The sequence below is a fragment of the Eleginops maclovinus genome, chromosome 1 (genome assembly GCF_036324505.1).
Source record: "Eleginops maclovinus isolate JMC-PN-2008 ecotype Puerto Natales chromosome 1, JC_Emac_rtc_rv5, whole genome shotgun sequence".
Taxonomy (NCBI): domain Eukaryota; kingdom Metazoa; phylum Chordata; class Actinopteri; order Perciformes; family Eleginopidae; genus Eleginops; species Eleginops maclovinus.
Genome location: NC_086349.1, coordinates 11,271,400 through 11,291,372, shown reverse-complemented (window position 1 = coordinate 11,291,372; position 19,973 = coordinate 11,271,400). Strand labels below are relative to the sequence as shown.

Below are 19,973 nucleotides of genomic sequence, written 5' to 3'. Positions count from 1 at the left end.
GCGAAGGAGCAGCGGTTCTACTCCGAGTCCCTCCCGGATGACTGAACTTCTCACCTTATCCCTAAGGGAGATGCCAGCCACCCTGCGGAGAAATCCCATTTCGGCCGCTTGTATCCGCGATCTCGTTCTTTCGGTCATGACCCATCCTTCATGACCATAGGTGAGGGTAGGAACGAAGATGGCCCGGTAGACAGAGAGCTTTGCCTTCTGGCTCAGCTCTCTTTTCGTCACAACGGTGCGGCAAAGCGACTGCAGTACCGCTCCCGCTGCTCCGATTCTCCGGCCCATCTCACGCTCCATTGTTCCCTCACTCGAGAACAAGACCCCGAGATACTTGAACTCCTTCACTTGGGGTAAGGCTTCATTCCCTACCTGGAGTGGACAATCCATCGGTTTCCTGCTGAGAACCATGGCCTCAGATTTGGAGGTGCTGATCCTCATCCCAGCCGCTTCACACTCGGCCGCGAACCGATCCAGTGAGTGCTGAAGGTCACAGACCGATGAAGCCATTAGGACCACATCATCTGCAAAAAGCAGTGGTGCAATCCTTAGCCCACCGAACTGCAAACCCCCTCCCCCACGACTACGCCTCGAAATCCTGTCCATGAATATCACAAACAGGATTGGTGACAAAGCGCAGCCCTGGCGGAGGCCAACCCTCACCGGAAAACGGTCCGACGTGCTGCCGAGGACCCGGACACAGCTCTCGCTTTGGGAGTACAGAGATTGGATGGCCCTGAGCAAAGACCCCCTCACCCCATACTCCCGCAGCACCTCCCACAGTATCTCCCTGGGAACCCGGTCATACGCCTTCTCCAAATCCACAAAGCACATGTAGACCGGATGAGCGTACTCCCAGGCCCCCTCCAGGATCCTTGCGAGAGTGAAAAGCTGGTCCGTCGTTCCACGACCAGGACGAAAACCGCATTGTTCCTCTTCAATCTGAGGTTCGACAATCGGCCGGACCCTCCTTTCCAGCACCTTAGAGTAAACTTTCCCGGGGAGGCTGAGTAATGTGATGCCTCTGTAATTGGCACACACCCTCTGATCCCCCTTTTTAAAGAGAGGAACCACCACCCCGGTCTGCCACTCCTTCGGTACTGTTTCCGACTTCCACGCAATGTTGACGAGACGTGTCAACCATGACAGTCCCTCAACACCCAGAGCCTTCAGCATTTCTGGGCGGATCTCATCCACCCCCGGGGCTTTGCCACTGTGGAGCTGTTTAACTACCTCAGTGACTTCCCCCCGTGAGATTGGAATTGATCCCTCTTCATACTCCAGCTCTGCCTCTAACATAGAGTGCGGAGTTGTCGGATTCAGGAGTTCCTCAAAGTGTTCCTTCCACCGCCCTAACACACTATCAGTTGAGGTCAACAACGCCCCATCCTTACTGTACACAGCTTGGATGGTACCCTGCTTCCCCCTCCTGAGGTGTCGGACGGTTTTCCAGAACAACTTTGGTGCCGACCGAAAGTCCTTCTCCATGGCTTCTCCGAACTTCTCCCACACCCGCTGCTTTGCGTCGGCCACGGCTGAGGCTGCTGCCCTTCGGGCCTGTCGATACCTTGCAACTGCGTCAGGAGTACCCAGGGATAACATATCCCGGAAGGCCTCCTTCTTCAGTCGGACGGCTTCCCTAACCACCGGTGTCCACCACGAGGTTCGAGGGTTACCGCCCCTTGAGGCACCTAAGACCTTGAGACCACAGCTCCCCGCCGCAGCTTCGGCAATAGAGGCTTTGAACACCGCCCACTCTGGTTCAATGTCCCCAGCCTCCACAGGGATGCCTGAAAAGCTCCGCCGGAGGTGTGAGTTGAAGGCTTCCTGGACATGGGACTCTTCCAGACGTTCCCAGTTCACCCGCACTACACGTTTGGGCTTACCAGGTCTGTCCAGAGGCTTCCCCCGCCACTCGACCCAACTCACCACCAGATGGTGATCAGTTGACAACTCCGCCCCTCTCTTCACCCGAGTGTCCAAAACATGCGGCCTCAGATCCGATGATACGATTACAAAATCGATCATGGACCTTCTGCCTAGGGTGCTCTGGTACCACGTACACTTATGAGCATCCTTATGTTCAAACATGGTGTTTGTTATGGCCAATCCATGACTAGCACAGAAGTCCAGTAACAAACCACCACTCCGGTTCAGATCAGGGGGGCCGTTCCTCCCAATCACGCCCCTCCAAGTGTCTCCATCATTGCCCACGTGTGCGTTGAAGTCTCCCAGCAAGACTAAGGAGTCCCCTTCAGGAGCCCCATACAGGACTTCTTTCAGGGTCTCCAAGAAGGCCGAATACTCTGAACTGCTGTTTGGTGCATAAGCACACACAACAGTCAGAGTTTTCCCCCCCATGACCCGCAGGCGTAGGGAGGCGACCCTCTCGTCCACTGGGGTAAACTCCAACAAAGCGGCACTCAACCGGGGGCTTGTGAGTATCCCCACACCCGCTCGGCGCCTCACACCTTGGGCAACTCCGGAGAAGAATAGAGTCCAACCCTTATCCAGAAGTAAGGTTCCAGAGCCGACGCTGTGCGTAGAAGTGAGCCCCACCAGATCCAGCTGGTAACGCTCCACCTCCCGCACAAGCTCCGGCTCCTTCCCCCCCAGAGAGGTGACATTCCACGTCCCCAAAGCCAACTTCTGTCGCCTGAGTCTGGTCCGTCGAGACCCTCTGCTTTCACTGCCACCCTTCTGGCAGCGCACCCGACCCCATCGTTGTTTCCCGTAGGTGGTGGGCCCGCGGGACGGAGAAGCGGAGGTGTTGCCCACGTTGCTTTTTCGGGCTGTGCCCGGCCGGGCTCCGTGGCAAGCCCGGCCACCAGACGCTCGCTGATGAGTCCTCCTTCTGGGCCTGGCTCCAGAAGGGGACCCCGGGCTTCCTCCGGGCCGGGTATCCTCACTTCCAATGATGTTCATTCATGAAGTCTTTTTGAACCAATCTTAGTCTGGCCCCTTACCTGAGACCAATTTGCCATGGGAGACCCTACCAGGAACACAAGGTTCCAGACAACACAGCCCCCAGGTTCATCGGGGCACACAAACCTCTCCACCACGATAAGGTGCTGGTTCTCGAAAGGCACTTTTAGCAAGTGATAACATTTATTACTAACCTTATTCTCCACCCTTCAATATGTTGGAAATAACATTATCAACAATAGAGACCTTAAACACTAAGAGATTTTAGCAATGTCATCAAAGAGTAAAGAGATGTGAAAAGGTAATTAAATGCAAAGGTTGTATAAGAAATCATGATGACATGTGACAAAAGAACCATGTATTTCCACTCAGCTGTCTAAAGCAGCACAAACACTGATGATATTTATTCTCTCCCTCACTGCTGAGAGTTGATACGTTTTACTGCCAGCAGCCAGTCCAGTGTTATTCAGGTAAACTATCTCTGTCGCAGATTTATTGGGCTCAGTGAAGCGTGCTCTGCTCACTAATGACATTACATACAAAAAAGAGCCTTAAAAAATCTTTTTTTTAAAGAACTTCACTATTAAAAATTGATTTATGCAGAGAGTAGATATTGGACTTGTGTATCACTGAAGGTCAGCCAACCTGAACATTTGGCAGAGCCTCATCTCTGAGGAGCTGTTTGATACAGCTAATCTGCTGCGAGGACAGTCCATGCCAGGGCCTCGTGTTGTGTGCACAAAGCTGCGATTGTGATGCCTTTAATCCATAAATTTGCAATTTCTGCTACAGCCAGTGTGAGTAGAAAATCTCTTTTCTACTACTCTTTCTAACACAAAGTAAAAATATTCTCAGGTTGTGAAATCTACTCAGGAAGGTATCTGGTTTATTGTTCTCTTTGCGGGGGAGTAGTGACTGACATTCACACATTACTATTACTCTTTTGCATTATTTTTTAAAGTACTAAAACTACACTTCTGGGCCATGTGAAGAGAGAAGGACTCTTTAGTTTTACCATTGCTTTTCTACACTAATTAAATCTCTTTAATTCTGCGTCATCAAGTAAAAGAAAGATTCTTTAGATTAGTGTTTAAACTGTTTATTCTGTCCATAAAGGTGCTCATTAAGGACTGTTTTAGTTGTCAAAATTGTCCAAGTCAGATGTTGGAAAATTACAGGACAGGAAATAGGCCCATGTTTTTCAGAAAAGTGCAGCCAAATGGTCTGAAAAAGAAAAGTAAATATATTGTGTTAGAGTAGTATATTACCCCTTTGTTTTTTTTTTGTCTCTTTACAGGTGTGCACATTGACAAATAATGTTTTTACGGCATCTGATTTTACGTATCGATTGTTTTAGTTTCTTATATTGCTCTTTATAGTAGTCTTAGCTCACAAATCTAGATTTCTACCCAGGCTAGCTTTGCTGCAGTTCAACTTCTTCCAATGCGAAATAATTTGGGCTTGGCTAAACTATTCTCTCTTCAGCGTTCCCATCAGTAAAGAGAGTGTTCCCATTGGTTCCACATTGTCCTCTTTTTATAGTGGGCTTCCTGTAAATTGCATTTGTGAACTAGCAGGTTGCCGGAGACACCTACAAAAGAAGGGAAAGAAGGCAACGCAGGTGATGTTAGACTAAAGGCCGACTATTGTTTCTTTTGTTGCCAGGAATCAAAGAAAGAGTCTCATATTCAGAAACACACTGTTCTGTACCTTCAGTCCACTCTAAGGAACTATTTGATTTATAAAGCCAACTGTCTACCTAAGTTAATTGAGTAAACAGTACAGAAATGTCAAGCTTGTACAAATCATGCTGGATCAATTAAAAGATATTCAATATTGATGTTTGTTGTGCTTTTACAAGCCGATAGTTTTAGGTACACACACAAAAACCCATCTTACTACAACCAAAAGGAAATCCTCCATGTTGTTTAAACTGTTTGCGACCTTAGTGTTTGAACAATTTGTCAAAAAAACAAAAAATGAGGTGAAAAGAACAATGTTAGGTATTCATTATTCAACACCTAACATTGTTCCTTTGTCTTTACTTTTTCTCTTTTACCTTTAGCCCTCCTTTTCCTCACCCTGAAATCCCCTCTAATCCAACACTCATTTTTTCAAGTTTGATCTTTCTTTGTACCTCTGTGCATTCCTGTGGCTCATCAATGGCCAGCCCCTCACTGACTTGTTTTCTTAGTTCCAAATAATACACATTATTGTTCAGTGCGGCATCAAAGTGCAAGTCTGTGAGTATGTGGTCGGGGGGGAAATGAAGCGCTTCTCTGAGTAGGTGAGGAACAAAAGAAGATACTAATAAACAAGTGACTCACATGCTGCAACATCGAGTGCAGCTTTTTCTAAAGTTTAAATTTAGTATCTCAGCTCTACTGAGACTGGAGTTAGTCACTAACTATTCATATCTTTTGGCGAAGGAAAATCCCTCTAAATAAAGATCATTTTGGCGTGACACTGATATTTGGTTAGGACACCTGAGATCTTTTGGCTATCTTTAGTCAGGCATGTCTTCTCTAAGCATGCAGATAAGATAATTAAATGCTCTAAACACAGAAGGGAAAACCTGTCTTCATTGTCAATTAGGTGATAAATGAGGTGTGAGAGGGATTATGATACAAGGATAAATAACTCAAATAAATGCAACACATTATTAAAACATAGTCACTTATTTTAATGCTAATGGCAGATTTATTTAACTATAGTCTTTAATTGCATTAATTTACTGCAAATGTAGGTACCTCCTTAATTGTTTTTAAATGTCAAATAATGAATTAATCAATGTATTAACTCATCGGAGTATACTGTTGGGATGTAGCCAAAATGTAATGCTTCATACTAAACTCAAATAATGCTGCGTTCAAAAGTTTGCTTCATGATCATTTGTTTGCATATTTGGTCCAAATGTTTCTTGATGAAAGGGAAGGTGTTTACTTGTTCTGCTCTTGCATTGATAATGCATAATGTGGTTTTAAACCTTGGTGCCATCTTTCTTTGCATTTTACTGAAGTCATGTTTATTTAAAATAGTATAGCTTAGCTTTCTCACACAGCATGACAGATAAAAAGTGATTGGTGCGGTAAGTTAACACCTGGGAAATAATATTCATTTTGGCCCCCTGCAAATGACGTTTCAAGTGGATTTTCCGTCCTATATATTTTTTATGTTGTTTAACTTGGGTGCTCACTGTAAGCCTGCCTGGCTCTACAGTGATATTTCTACTGTGAACTGTTCACTCTCAACACAGCAGGACCTCCAAAAACAAACAAATCATCGGAGAATCCTCCACATGAGCCATGTGCAGACACAGACCTTAGTCTGCTTTATGTTCTGCGACTATTTCCCACAGTGCTCCATTTAGTGCTTATTTCTCTGTATGCTGGTGTGTGGTCATCAAGTTCATGGAGGTTTGTATGGCATGTAGTGTCCTCAGAGCTTTAAACTGTATTTATATATATTTTCTTAACAATGATTGTGCCTCTTTTTGTAAATATGTTCAAAAAAAATCTCCTCAGATTTATTATTTTAAAGTGTATATCTTTCTTTGAAATAAAAGGTGTAAAAATGGTATTTTTTGATAAATCTTCATTTGTCTTTTTTGAATTCTGAAGAGAAACTTTTACTTTGTCAACATGGAAATATTTAAATGTCATGATGTTGCGCTTTATGCTTCGAGTATGGTGCCCTAGGCTGGTTCTGTCATCTTGTCAAGCAGAATTGGCAAACCTAAAACAGTCCATTTACCTTCATATTTCACATGTATAGATTAAATAAATAAATGCGGTCATTGTGGAAGTACCCTCCCTGTGAGGAAAAGAATCCCTTAAAAGGCACAGTTCAGTATCCAATAATTAATCTAATTTTATTCTTTTAAAAACATGTTTTAACTTCATTCATTTATTTTTCCATGTGTGATTTGATAAATGTTGTTGCAAAATATGACTTGAGAAACATGTATTCCTTTAAGTTTTAAGAACTAAAACACAGAAAGGATGGTTATTACATTGATTATTTAAAATGTTTGATCTCAAAATCAACTGCAGCTGTGTTGTCAAAATCTCAGAGTCGTATCATAATATCTACATTTAGGTTGGAGTAATTAATAAAGAAACGCAGAAAGATAGCATCAAATAAAATTCATTGTATCCAGAGTTACAGCCTAAAATGCCAGTAGCTGTTTTGGGGTGTTTTTTGTTTTGATCTTTGAAAGCTCCTTTTACTCAGCACACCTTTTGAGTTTTAGTCTGATCACCTTAAGCATAATGGGAAATCTACAGGTGACATAACACCTAAGTCAGTGTGGGAGCCAGGGGAAATCATGTCAGCACCACCTAAACTCAGAGGACAGTTGGAGGCAGCTGCTGAAGCGAGAGTGACTGGAAAAAGCTGAAAGACGTGGCAATGGAACTTGACCAATCTTTTCCCTTCAGCTTTCCAGGCCTGAATCCCATAAAGGTGTGTTTTGAATCTTTTAAAAGGTGCAACTCTCAAATCCTTCTCAGCCACTCACACTTTACTCAGGCCCCCTTGAAAACTGCTTTTGGTTTGAGTGAATTATCCTGCTTGAATAAAGGAGCCTGTATTTGAAAATACATGAACTGGTGGGGACTTACAGCTGACCTGGAACACTTTTGCTGAGCTGTGAAGTATATAAAATGTTCTTTCCACTTCATAATTCAACAATGGGGAGAAATGCAGCGGGTGGGTCCATTGTTAACATCATATCCTGAGATAATCATAACATCTGAATGTCAGCACTGGATGTCTGGATCATATCATCTCAGCACATGAACAGATAATAGAGACACTGAGCTGAGGAAAAGTGACACCCATAGATGTTGTAAACTGTCATTCAATACTTTGCTGCTTTCATTCACATCTGGATTCCATAAAAAGACCAATACCAAAGAGAAAGAAACAAAGTAGGCCTCCATAGTTGGTAAGCAAGTCAAATAAAAATAATCAGGAAGCAGGAAATATAGAATTCTTTATAACATTGTGAATCAGTTTGGAAACACAGTAAGTCTATGACTAACACTCCTCTTGTTCTGATGTAATTTGCTTGTGTGTGTATATACATTGGATTTTGATTTATATTTAACTGTCCTGACAAGCACTTCAGATTAACTGCGCTGTCCAAACTGTGCAGCCAATTAACCTTAAATCCAGCATTTCACTTTCAGAAAGGAAAGCAAGTATTAATGTTGTCACCATTCTGAGACTCCTCCCCCTTAGATGTCAAAAGCTAAGTGGATAATGTAGTTGACAGAAAATCCTTGATTCAACTTTACAATGAGAGGCTAAGAGTGTGTCCATATGGAAACCTCGACCTGACATACAGAAGTGTTGTAAATACAGTGTAAAGGATTTCTCACTTTAACAGCGAGGAAACCGCTCAGACACGGAGCTCGGTAATGGAAAATAGTTCAATCATAACAATGGTGTAGTTTTCCAGATGAAGCGGCAGCTCTACAAAACACAACTGGTCATGATTAGCGTCAGTGTGACAGCTGTTAACGCTGCCCAGTCCAATTTAAAACAGCACTGTCTGAGGCTGAATCTACAGGCTGCTGAGTTTTTCCACATTATCGAGCAGTTCATTAATGACAAAGAGGCCAAAGTCAAAGGAGCCTAAAACTTCCTGCAGCCTATCATCAGACATGTTTAGGAGAGGTACATATCCTTTAATCTGTTAGAATATTTATGTATTAGTGACATTAAGGGTTTTCTCTATGTCACCCTCACCTTTGATGATCTTGCGATGGAAGTTGATGGCGTCCACAGAAGCCGTGACGATGTTGGTGCTGCAGTGCCGAGCCGCCACAATGCCGGCGACTTCGTCCATCAGCTTCATGGTCACACCTGTTCCAGACACAAAAATGTATTCAACAACATATTTTTGCATTTTGTTAAACTGATTATTACAATTGTATCATTTATTATAAGTCTTGAGTATGTTGTATGTCACAGTGTTGGAGGAGCTTGGAACTTGGGAGTTTCATTGCTGACAACTACACTTCAGCAGTTGTTCAAATTTACAATAAAACCTTTGTAACTTGAGACTCTTTAAACAACCAGTAAGGGCAATTTGAGTTGAAATTTCTTTGCCAACCTCTGTTTAAAGTAAAGGATGAACTTATGCTGACCTTAAGCTATGATTGTGTACTCCTACAACTTCTGAAATTGCAAATCAACAGTAAGACCTCACACGCTCTCTCCCTTTCAATCCAGCCTTTTAGGGTCCTTAAACCAGGGAAATGTCACAGAAAGATGTTTGTGTTTCACTTGTATGTTTAGCTGTAAATTGACACAATAACAAAAGGTAGGAACTCAATAAGTATAAAGCTAAAAAAAAAGAGCAAATAAGTAGATAAAGCTGCAGCAGAAGGGGCTCAAGAGCCTCAACACATCTGTTCATCTGAATAAGCTGAGATAATTGTTCAAATGAAAGTTGCTGCATAATATTAAAAGTCTTATTAATGACCATGTGCTCGAGATATCACGTTTCTTTGATCATTTATGCTCAAAATAAAATTAATTGTGAGTGAATGTAATGTTCTTTGGTGTGAGAGAGCAAACAAAAAACTCTTACCAGCCACCTTTCAAACTTCCAATAGGGGAGTTTTTGATACTTTTTGGTTGAAGTATCACTTAAGATGTGAGAGCACATCTAATTATCGATCTTCATAACGCTCACAGAGCACATTTCAAGGGCAAGGAAACACTTTGGGCAGGAAATGAAAGTTTTAGATCACTGTAAAGATTTAAAATCCGTATTTTCTTAAAGGAGCAGAGCTTACAAAGTGGACACAGAGGAATTAACCGATCTACTTGCATGTGTTTTTGTGTGACACACATACGGCCATGTCAGCTTGTGTAAATAAAGTGGTTGTTTGTGGCGTTTTCAAAGAAAGTGGGACATCTTGTTAGGAGTGGGTGGGCTGAAAAGGAAAAAATACGAGGAGGGTGGCATCTGTTTCTCATGTCGGAGAAAGTGTGTGCATGTGAAAAATGTGTGTGTTTGTAAAAACATGCTCATTTACAGATATATGCAGAACCTCCACTTATCATTATAGTTGCCCCCACTCGTTTCCATTCGAGTTGCTTTATGCATCTCTCCAGCTACACAAAATCAATAAGTCTGCTTGCTGATGGCTGTTTTGGCTCCTAAAGTCTCCTACCATCTGTACTGTGTGGCTCTATTTATGACAGCCAAATGAGTGGGAGTACAAACAGAATGTGCTGCTTGCTCCCAAATGCAGCATTCCCAGTAAAAGTGGGCCCGCTGAGTTGATTAAGAATTAAACATGCCATTACTTTGACATCCTCTTCTCCCGCATGGCCAGAGCACCACTTCCATTTCATTTTGCTGATGATACTGATATGTAAAACGATTTAAAATGGGAATCAAACATTAGCTTCTGTCCAAGCTGAACCTTTTTCGTGGGTAAAAGAGAAATGCACTCACATTTCCAACACAAAATAGAAAATAGCCTTACAGTACACAAGGAATGATGGTCTAACTTTCAGGCCAGACAGTGTGCTCAATCACAATAAAAGCACCATCATTTCAAACTTAAACTAAAACCCTGATGGTTGGGGAAGTATCAACATTAGAAACGCTCTCTGATAAAGACAATTGACGTGGCTGTAGTTCAACAAAGGGGACAACAGAGTGTCAGTCTTAAAGAGTTTGTGGGCATGGAAAATATATCCCTCACTTCTTTAAGCTTGTTGTGAAGGATTTGCAAAAATCCATTTAGATTTTTTTCCATTTGTGCTATGTTGTGAAAATTGATGGGATCTCACCTAAGATTGAACATTTCCCCTGGGTACAGGGCAAAGCAGGCTGCTGCCAATCAAACCATGGAATAGTCGTGTCTGAGCATGTAACGCTAAACGGAGACGGATCCTGACCTGACAGGAGGATGAAATTGAATGTAAACTTTTGATTACGCTGTAAAGACAACCTACTTTACCTAACAGTTGATTTAAAACTTATCTCTCTTGAATTTGACAACATTGACAAGCTAAGTGTTACTATAATAAATGTGGTATTAAAGCAACTAGTTCATATTTTAAATTAACAAAAGGATCATATGTGAAAGGGGTTTCCTTACTTTGCAGTTCCCCTGGACTCGACAGACTTTAAATTGTTGATTTTTGGGTTTGCAATTTAAATGTTTCAGTTTAATTTCGTGGTTTTTATCAGCATTGTTTGCAAGGAAAAATCTAAGAACCCAAAACCTGCTCAGCTGTAAACTGCAATTTAAGTAAGTAATGTTTGTGAACAACTTTCCTCAGAAGTTGGTGGAGACCAAAAAAAGAGCTAAAAGAAAGTTACTTTTGGACACGACTCCAAATAAATGAAACCGCTGTGAAATTGTTAGATTGTAGATTAGATCATTTAAGAAGGCACATTTTTGCTATCCATGTCAATTAAAATCCATCCATCCATCCATCCATCTTCTCCCGCTTTTCCGTCAGGGTCGCGGAGGTAACAGCTCCAGCAGAGAGCCCCAAACTTTCCTTTCCCTGGCCACATCAACCAGCTCTGACTGGGGGATTCCAAGACGCTCCCAGGCCAGCGATGAGATATATAATCCCTCCACCTGGTCCTAGGTCTACCCCTCGGTCTCTTCCCAGCTGGACGTGCCTGGAACACCTCCCTAGGGAGGCGCCCAGGTGGCATCCTCACTAGGTGCCCGAACCACCTCAACTGGCTCCTTTCAACGCGAAGGAGCAGCGGTTCTACTCCAAGTCCCTCCCGGATGACTGAACTTATCACCTTATCTCCATCTCACGCTCTATTGTTCCCTCACTCGAGAACAAGACCCCGAGATACTTGAACTCCTTCACTTGGGGTAAGGCTTCATTCCCTACCTGGAGTAGACAGTCCATCGGTTTCCTGCTGAGAACCATGGCCTCAGATTTGGAGGTGCTGATCCTCATCCCAGCCGCTTCACACTCGGCCGCGAACCGATACAGTGAGTGCTGAAGGTCACAGACCGATGTAGCCATTAGGACCACATCATCTGCAAAAAGCAGTGGTGCAATCCTTAGCGCAACAAACTGTAGACCCCCTCCCCCACGACTACGCCTAGAAATCCTGTCCATGAATATCACAAACAGGATTGGTGACAAAGCGCAGCCCTGGTGGTGGCCAACCCTCACCGGAAATCGGTCCGACGTGCTGCCGAGGACCCGGACACAGCTCTCGCTTTGAGAGTACAGAGATTGGATGGCCCTGAGTAGAGACCCCCTCACCCCATACTCCCGCAGGACCTCCCACAGTATCTCCCTGGGAACCCGGTCATACGCCTTCTCCAAATCCACAAAGCACATGTAGACCGGATGAGCGTACTCCCAGGCCCCCTTCAGGATCCTTGCGAGAGTGAAAAGCTGTTCCGTCGTTCCACGACCAGGACGAAAACCGCATTGTTCCTCTTCAATCTGAGGTTCGACAATCGGCCGGACCCTCCTTTCCAGTACCTTAGAGTAAACTTTCCCGGGAGGCTGAGTAATGTGATGGGTCTGTAATTGGCACACACCCTCTGATCCCCCTTTTTAAAAAGAGGAACCACCACCCCGTTCTGCCACTCCATCGGTACTGTTTCTGACTTCCACGCAATGTTGATGAGACGTGTCAACCATGACAGTCCCTCAACACCCAGAGCCTTCAGCATTTCTGGGCGGATCTCATCCACCCCCGGGGCTTTGCCACTGTGGAGCTGTTTAACTACCTCAGTGACTTCCCCCCGTGAGATTGGAATTGATCCCCCTTCATACTCCAGCTCCCCCTCTAACATAGAGGGCGGAGTTGTCGGATTCAGGAGTTCCTCAAAGTGCTCCTTCCATCGCTCTAACACACTATCAGTTGAGGTCAACAGCGTCCCATCCTTACTGTACACAGCTTGGATGGTTCCCTGCTTCCCCCTCCTGAGGTGTCGGACGGTTTTCCAGAACAACTTTGGTGCCGACCGAAGGTCCTTCTCCATGGCTTTTCCGAACTTCTCCCACACCAGCTGCTTTGCCTCGGCCACGGCTGAGGCTGCTGCCCTTCGGGCCCGTCGATACCTTGCAGCTGCGTCAGGAGTACCCAGGGATAATATATCCCGGAAGTCCTCCTTCTTCAGTCGGACAGCTTCCCTGACCACCGGTGTCCACCAGGAGGTTCGAGGGTTACCGCCCCTTGAGGCACCTAAAACCTTGAGACCACAGCTCCCTGCCGCAGCTTCGGCAACGGAGGCTTTGAACACCGCCCACTCTGGTTCAATGTCCCCAGCCTCCACAGGGATGCCTGAAAAGCTCCGCCGGAGGTGTGAGTTGAAGGCTTCCTGGACTTGGGACTCCTACAGACGTTCCCAGTTCACCCACACTACACGTTTGGGCTTACCAGGTCTGTCCAGAGGCTTCCCCCGCCACTTGACCTAACTCACCACCAGATGGTGATCAGTTGACAACTCCGCCCCTCTCTTCACCCGAGTGTCCAAAACATGCAGCCTCAGGTCCGATGATACGATAACAAAATCGATCATGGGCCTTCTGCCTAGGGTGCTCTGGTACCACGTACACTTATGAGCATCCTTATGTTCGAACATGGTGTTTGTTATGGCCAATCCATGACTAGCACAGAAGTCCAGTAACAAACCACCACTCCGGTTCAGATCAGGGGGGCCGTTCCTCCCAATCACGCCCCTCCAAGTGTCTCCATCATTGCCCACGTGTGCGTTGAAGTCTCCCAGCAAGACTAAGGAGTCCCCTTCAGGAGCCCCATACAGGACTTCTTTCAGGGTCTCCAAGAAGGCCGAATACTCTGAACTGCTGTTTGGTGCATAAGCACACACAACAGTCAGAGTTTTCCCCCCCATGACCCACAGGCGTAGGGAGGCGACCCTCTCGTCCACTGGGGTAAACTCCAACAAAGCGGCACTCAACCGGGGGCTTGTGAGTATCCCCACACCCGCTCGGCGCCTCACACCTTGGGCAACTCCGGAGAAGAATAGAGTCCAACCCCTATCAAGAAGTAAGGTTCCAGAGCCGACGCTGTGCATAGAAGTGAGCCCCACCAGATCCAACTGGTAACGCTCCACCTCCCGCACAAGCTCCGGCTCCTTCCCCCCCAGAGAGGTGACATTCCACGTCCCCAAAGCCAGCTTCTGTCGCCTGAGTCTGGTCCGTCGAGACCCTCTGCTTTCACTGCCACCCTTCTGGCAGCGCACCCGACCCCATCGTTGTTTCCCGTAGGTGGTCCAAAATATGGAAATGTACTTTAATATTTTAAAGTGCTATAGCATTTCCATTTCTTTAATTAACTTTAAAAGTTAAGGTTGAATGCGGCAAGAATTCCCACTCACAATGGGGGTTCTTGCACATTATTATAATTAAACCTGGTTTCCTATTGCTACTATTAAATCAAACTGTCTGGTTCTCATGGGACAGTAACTTTGCAACTCTGGAAGCCATCCTAAATATAATATACCCAACTACTGTCCCAGTTGGGTCCATGATAGTATTGCTTTAAACAATGCAATTGTAAGAAATAACATAAAGAGAATCTAACTGAAACAGAAAAGCTGCAATACACAATAAATTGCTGTTACCTTTTCTGCACAAAAATCCCTGTGTTGGTTATTATCTTGTGTTATCCCTGGTAGCAGCAGACATGGATCAAGCTGATAAGTACTGATCATAATAATCTTTGAAACTTATTGACATCTGTCTCATTTTATCTTCAATTTGGAAATATCGAAGGGTAAGAATAAGGTAACGGTAATAGCACAAGGGCTCTTATCAGAATCTAAAGATCTCGAGGAGGTCATTTGGGGTGAATAAAGTCATCTTAAGGGACGGAGAGAAAGTCCTGCTCAGCATGCTTTGGTATGAAGTGAATGCTAATGTCCTAAATGGCTAGATTGGAAAACAGAAGAACATCGTCTCATGACATGACAGGAATAGAAATGTACTGCAGACTAGTTATTTGTAGATAGGACTGCGAATATCAGAAGGACTTTGAGACTCAGTGGAGCAGCGAGAGTGGGCTCCCGTTGCCTTTTTCCCTGGCTCCCCGATGTTAGCAGATCTCCAGATGCCTTGTGAAAATGAGACTAGTCAGTGTGGGGGGATAATTACCCCAGTTTGCTCATGTTATTCACTTTACCACACACCCTTAGAGACTTCCCACAGCCTAAAAGTAGCTTTGAGTAGTTAAAAGCTGGGAGTTTGGGTGTTTAGAAAAACTGTTGTATGGTTCTGATGGCAGAGAGGCAAATAGTCACAGTAACTGATAAAGGTCTTCATTGTCTACACTTTTGGAACTGTAGTTGTTTAATTCTCCTCACTTCACACTTTTGGGAGAAGGCTATAGCAATTCTCCAACATCTTTCATTAACATTCAATGATTTTATATAGAAATATTAACATTGAATTAAGATGTTAAAATGTGGTGCATAGAGGTCACAATTCTAGTTAAGTGTACATACCTCCCTACTCTCACTTTGGTTAAAGTCCAAAATCATTGCAAGAACTTGAAACGCCAAGGTTTATTTTTCCTAAAAATGTCTTCACTCCACTATTTTTTCCTACAAATGAGTATTGTCTGGGTAACAATGTTGTCTATATCTTGCACACACTACATCGTACTGGAAATATAAAAAAGTACGTCCATTATGAGGCAGATCAGGGACATCATCATCCACAGCAATTATCGGTACATCTGCGTTGATCATTTGTACTGGGAAAGAGAAGCAATGAGGACAGGATAGGACAGGACAGCATGATGGGAGGAGGGCGGGAAGGATAAGAGTCACACGTGTCATGGTTGCCTTTTTAATTTGGCAAGCTCGCTGAGAAATCTGTCCAATTAAAAAAACAAATGTGGAACAAGCATGCAGGTCATTTATAATACACACACACACACACACACACACACACACACACACACACACACACACACACACACACACACACACACACACACACACACACACACACACACACACACACACACACACACACACACACACACACACACACAATAATTTGTGTTAATAGTTTTGCTCAATAGAAATAAAGCTAAAATAGAATGTGAAGAAGTGACAGTATTGTTATTGTCTTGATAATAAAAGCATAAAAGCAGGTAGTTTAGAAAAAGCTCTATTGTTTCATATAAAAAATGACTATTGCTGTTGTCAGTCTGGTTCTGACCTTGACATACAAATCATAAAAGGTTGTATTGCGGCCCTGATGTTTCATGTGCTATACTGCATCATGTGGACACTGATCATTTATTTATACCAAAAGAAGTATCAATTTATCTGGTGCAAAAGAGACCTGTGACCAGGAAGTGGAGCCAAGTAAAGGACCGAGCTGTCCTTGTGTATCAAAGATCCTTGTCTTCACTAATCACTATCAGACGAACTGTTAATGCAACTCCTGCACCAAAAAAAAACCTCTCCTTCTACAGTCCATGTAAAAGGTTGAAGTAAGGCTCAATGTGAGACTGAAAATGAGGACAAGCGAGGCCAACACAGCCCTGGGCCTCGACGTTACACATTCACAGGGTGACATGGCACACTATGACTCTCCCTTTGCCGTGGGGTGGGAACACGAAAGGCAGAGTTGGGGGGCGGGGGGTGGTGTGTGTGAATAGGAAAGACAGCTCTCTCCAAATGGGGAAAAATATTGCAATTAGTAACCAAGTCCCGAGTGCAGCCCAGTTTGCCACAGGGCAGAATACCTCTGTGATCAGATTTCTTCTGACCATTTTTCCCAAATCTTTGCTCACAATGCTGTCCAACGGCAACAGACGCGAGAACAATGAACAGGGTCTTAAGGGCAGCTCTTGTTGCCCGTCTACGCTGTCGCCCAACTTCAAGCGTTTTTAATTAGAACCAGCTCAGCAACAGCACGCAACAAAGGGCACCCAGTGATGAATGTGTGAGACCGAGAGATGGACAGCGAAACCAGTGTGACCTCAGCCTCCCTCGCATATTCTCTCACCCCTTCCTAAACTTACCCCTTCTATCCTTCTATTTCATCCCTCACTTTCTTGTTATGCCCGGTGCCTTAACCCACAACTGACAATTCCCCATCGCTTTCTGTCCTTCTAATCCCATCCCCAACAAGAGCTTTAATCGTGGACAGTATCAAACGGCTCAAACTGCCTCCTAATGAGCTGTTACTATAGAAACTGCTCCGGTTAACAGGACCGCCACGCAGCAACCCGCCCACATCCTTTTAGAAAGTCCCATAAGCTGCATGTTTTTTTGTTTGCTTTGTCAGCAGCACGGGGGAACTTTTACCAAACACACCTTCGTACATTATGCAGGACTTTACGCGCTGTCAGTGTGAATGTTAAACTGTAAGCTTTATGTGCAAAACAGGTCTAGGAAGATCGCTGAGATACGATTTCTGAAATGGACATTTTGTTGGATAGTGTTCAGATGAGAATGCAACTCTGGCTGTGATGGCAAAATTAATTGGCTCCTGCAAATTACACCTCAGTGTAGACCTTTGTAGAAGTCACAGTTTCATAGCCTACGTTGCTTTGATAAATGGACTCCACTACTTATCCCTTCAACAACCATAATTCATCCATCTGTACCTGGTATACTTATATTTGATTTAATTTACTATTTAAAGTAAATAATATCCTACTTTCAAATGTTTTAAGCTGTAATTTAGTAGTGTAGTGTATAGTGTATATTTGATAGATGGATATATTTATATATATTCACTGACAATATGTATATATTTTACTTTTTAGTTCTGTTTTATTTGCTATTTTGAGATGTTTGTATTCAATGTTTATGCTTGTTTATTTTCTACTCTTTCATTTTCACATTATGTGCAATTACTTGTTTACATGCTGCTTGTTAACATGGCCAATATCTTTTTTTCATAACTGGGTATCACTTAATTTCATCTCTAAACCATCTGCTTTATTTTGTCTTTGAATAATATCCAGCTGGTTCACTCATGCGTAATACTGGGACCAGGCAAGGTACTGTGAATTGGGTTAGTACCCATTACTTTCAAAATTGTAGTCTGTCTCTCTTAAAGTGTTCTCTAACTGTCCAGCTGTGAATTTCAGATAGTAGTCATGTATTGATACACGCATATAAATACTCTTCTACTGAGTCTTCTCCACCGGAGCGACTGATTCAGTAATTTATTTCTGAATCAATATTGGTTTTGGTGGAGAGACGACCAGAGGTGGGGACAGAGGAAGCAACCCCCCAACACACACACATTCAAACACTCTCCTCACAAAGGTCAATCACACAAGCTCCAGTGGACATATCCCTGTCTCCCTGAATTCCTCTGTCTCTGGCAGTGACATGTTTATTTACCCACAGAGCATAGATCAGGGCAGAGGACAGATAATATAGAGCCACAGTGATGGATGTGTTCCTGTTTCCGGGCAGTCCCTGTCTCAACTCTGTCACACACACACACACACACACACACACACACACACACACACACACACACACACACACACACACACACACACACACACACTGCATTCAATCTTTGCACACCAACAACTTTATGGGCAGGCATTTGTATTTCATCCTCTAACTCGAACACACGCAGTTAGTATATACTGTATGTGAGCATATAACTAAAAACAGGAAGTGAAATAAAGTGTGGACATTAATAAAGACCAAGTGCAAACTGAACACCAATAGGTAATCATTTGGGCACAGATGAAAGTATCTTAAACGTCAAATCTTCGATCCATTTGTTTTGATCACACTGCAGTGGTGTCCACCTCTGGCAATCAACTGCTGTTTCCATGGAAACAGGTGGTACACACTTACTTGGAACAGGAAGTAAAAGACCGTGTAGCAAGAGAGGGAGAGAGTATGGATAATGATGGTAAAGAAAAAGCAACAAAGGGGAGAGTAAGAGAAGGAATATCTCGAGTTAATGGTTATTGTGGAGGGTTTGAGTCTATTTTCTGATCCTCTAATGTTTTCCAGCATTTAAGCATTTTCCATGCTTTTCATTACATACCCAGGTGTCTACCATTTGAGGAGCAGCTGTACAGTTGCAGGGCTTGCCCCGTTAACATCTGGCATCACAAACATCTTGGGTATTTATCAGAAATGTTTTTTTGCAGGCTATTCTCCTTTGCAACTGTGATGCCCTTGCCATGTGTGAGCATGAATGTTTAATCAATTGATAAATGTTGATTTTACAATGTCATCCATTTCCCTGTCACATCAAAACTACAAATCACAACAAATCTTCTCACTCACTCCTGGTGGTATGTAGCCCTGCACTTGGTTTTATTTTTGATCAGAAAAGTGACTTGACTCATTTGGTACAGAGATCAAGAAAGTTCAAGAGTAGTTTTTTTTCTTTGGCAAGTTAAGTCAAAGGTTATGTCAGGTCACACCAGACATGTTCAGTTACTCTGGATCTACTGACCTTACTGTAGAGTCTAGAGTAATAGTAGACATTTTTTCACAGGCTCTATTTCTTACATTGAGAAGTTGTTTCAATAAAAACTGTTCATGAATATCATTCAAATTCTTGGTAAACTAGGCTGAACTGAAATTAGGAATGTGATGCCTTCACAACACATGTGACTGTCAAATAAATCCTGAGGAAATACAGTTGAAGGTGTCACGTTCACACAATTGAATTAGCCAACCTTCAGTGGCATCATTTTTGAAATCTCTGGTTAGATGGATGTGGTGTCACATTTTCGCTCTGCTCTTACAATCAGAAATCAGTCAGCAAGGATTTTCCTCAAAAAATTAATTAGATCTAAAGAGATGGTGCTTTATAATTCTAAAAAAAGATTATTTTATAGGGTGTATAATGTCTTGTTTACAACATGAACACAAACGTATGTATCTTGAAGGTTCATGTGTCCACTTTAACACACCCCAAACAGGAAACATATGGTAAGTGAAAAGCCTGGCATTGCCAAGTAGAAGTCAGTTTACTTTTCTCCAACAAGAGTATAGAGAGAAGGGGGAGCGAAAGAGAGTCACAGAGAGTAAGAGTCAGTGAGAGCAAGC

At 43.6% G+C, this 19,973-nt stretch overlaps 1 protein-coding gene across 5 annotated transcripts in view; it reads right to left on the bottom strand.

The window, feature by feature from the left end:
- acot7 (acyl-CoA thioesterase 7) overlaps nucleotides 1-19,973 on the bottom strand; it is a 53,989-nt gene that overhangs the window by 14,222 nt on the left and 19,794 nt on the right. For all 5 annotated transcript variants that reach the window (XM_063891842.1, XM_063891850.1, XM_063891833.1 and 2 more), the window contains one exon: nucleotides 8,680-8,796. In XM_063891842.1, coding sequence (XP_063747912.1) covers nucleotides 8,680-8,796 — 117 coding nt within the window. The remainder of the gene's footprint in view (nucleotides 1-8,679; nucleotides 8,797-19,973) is intronic.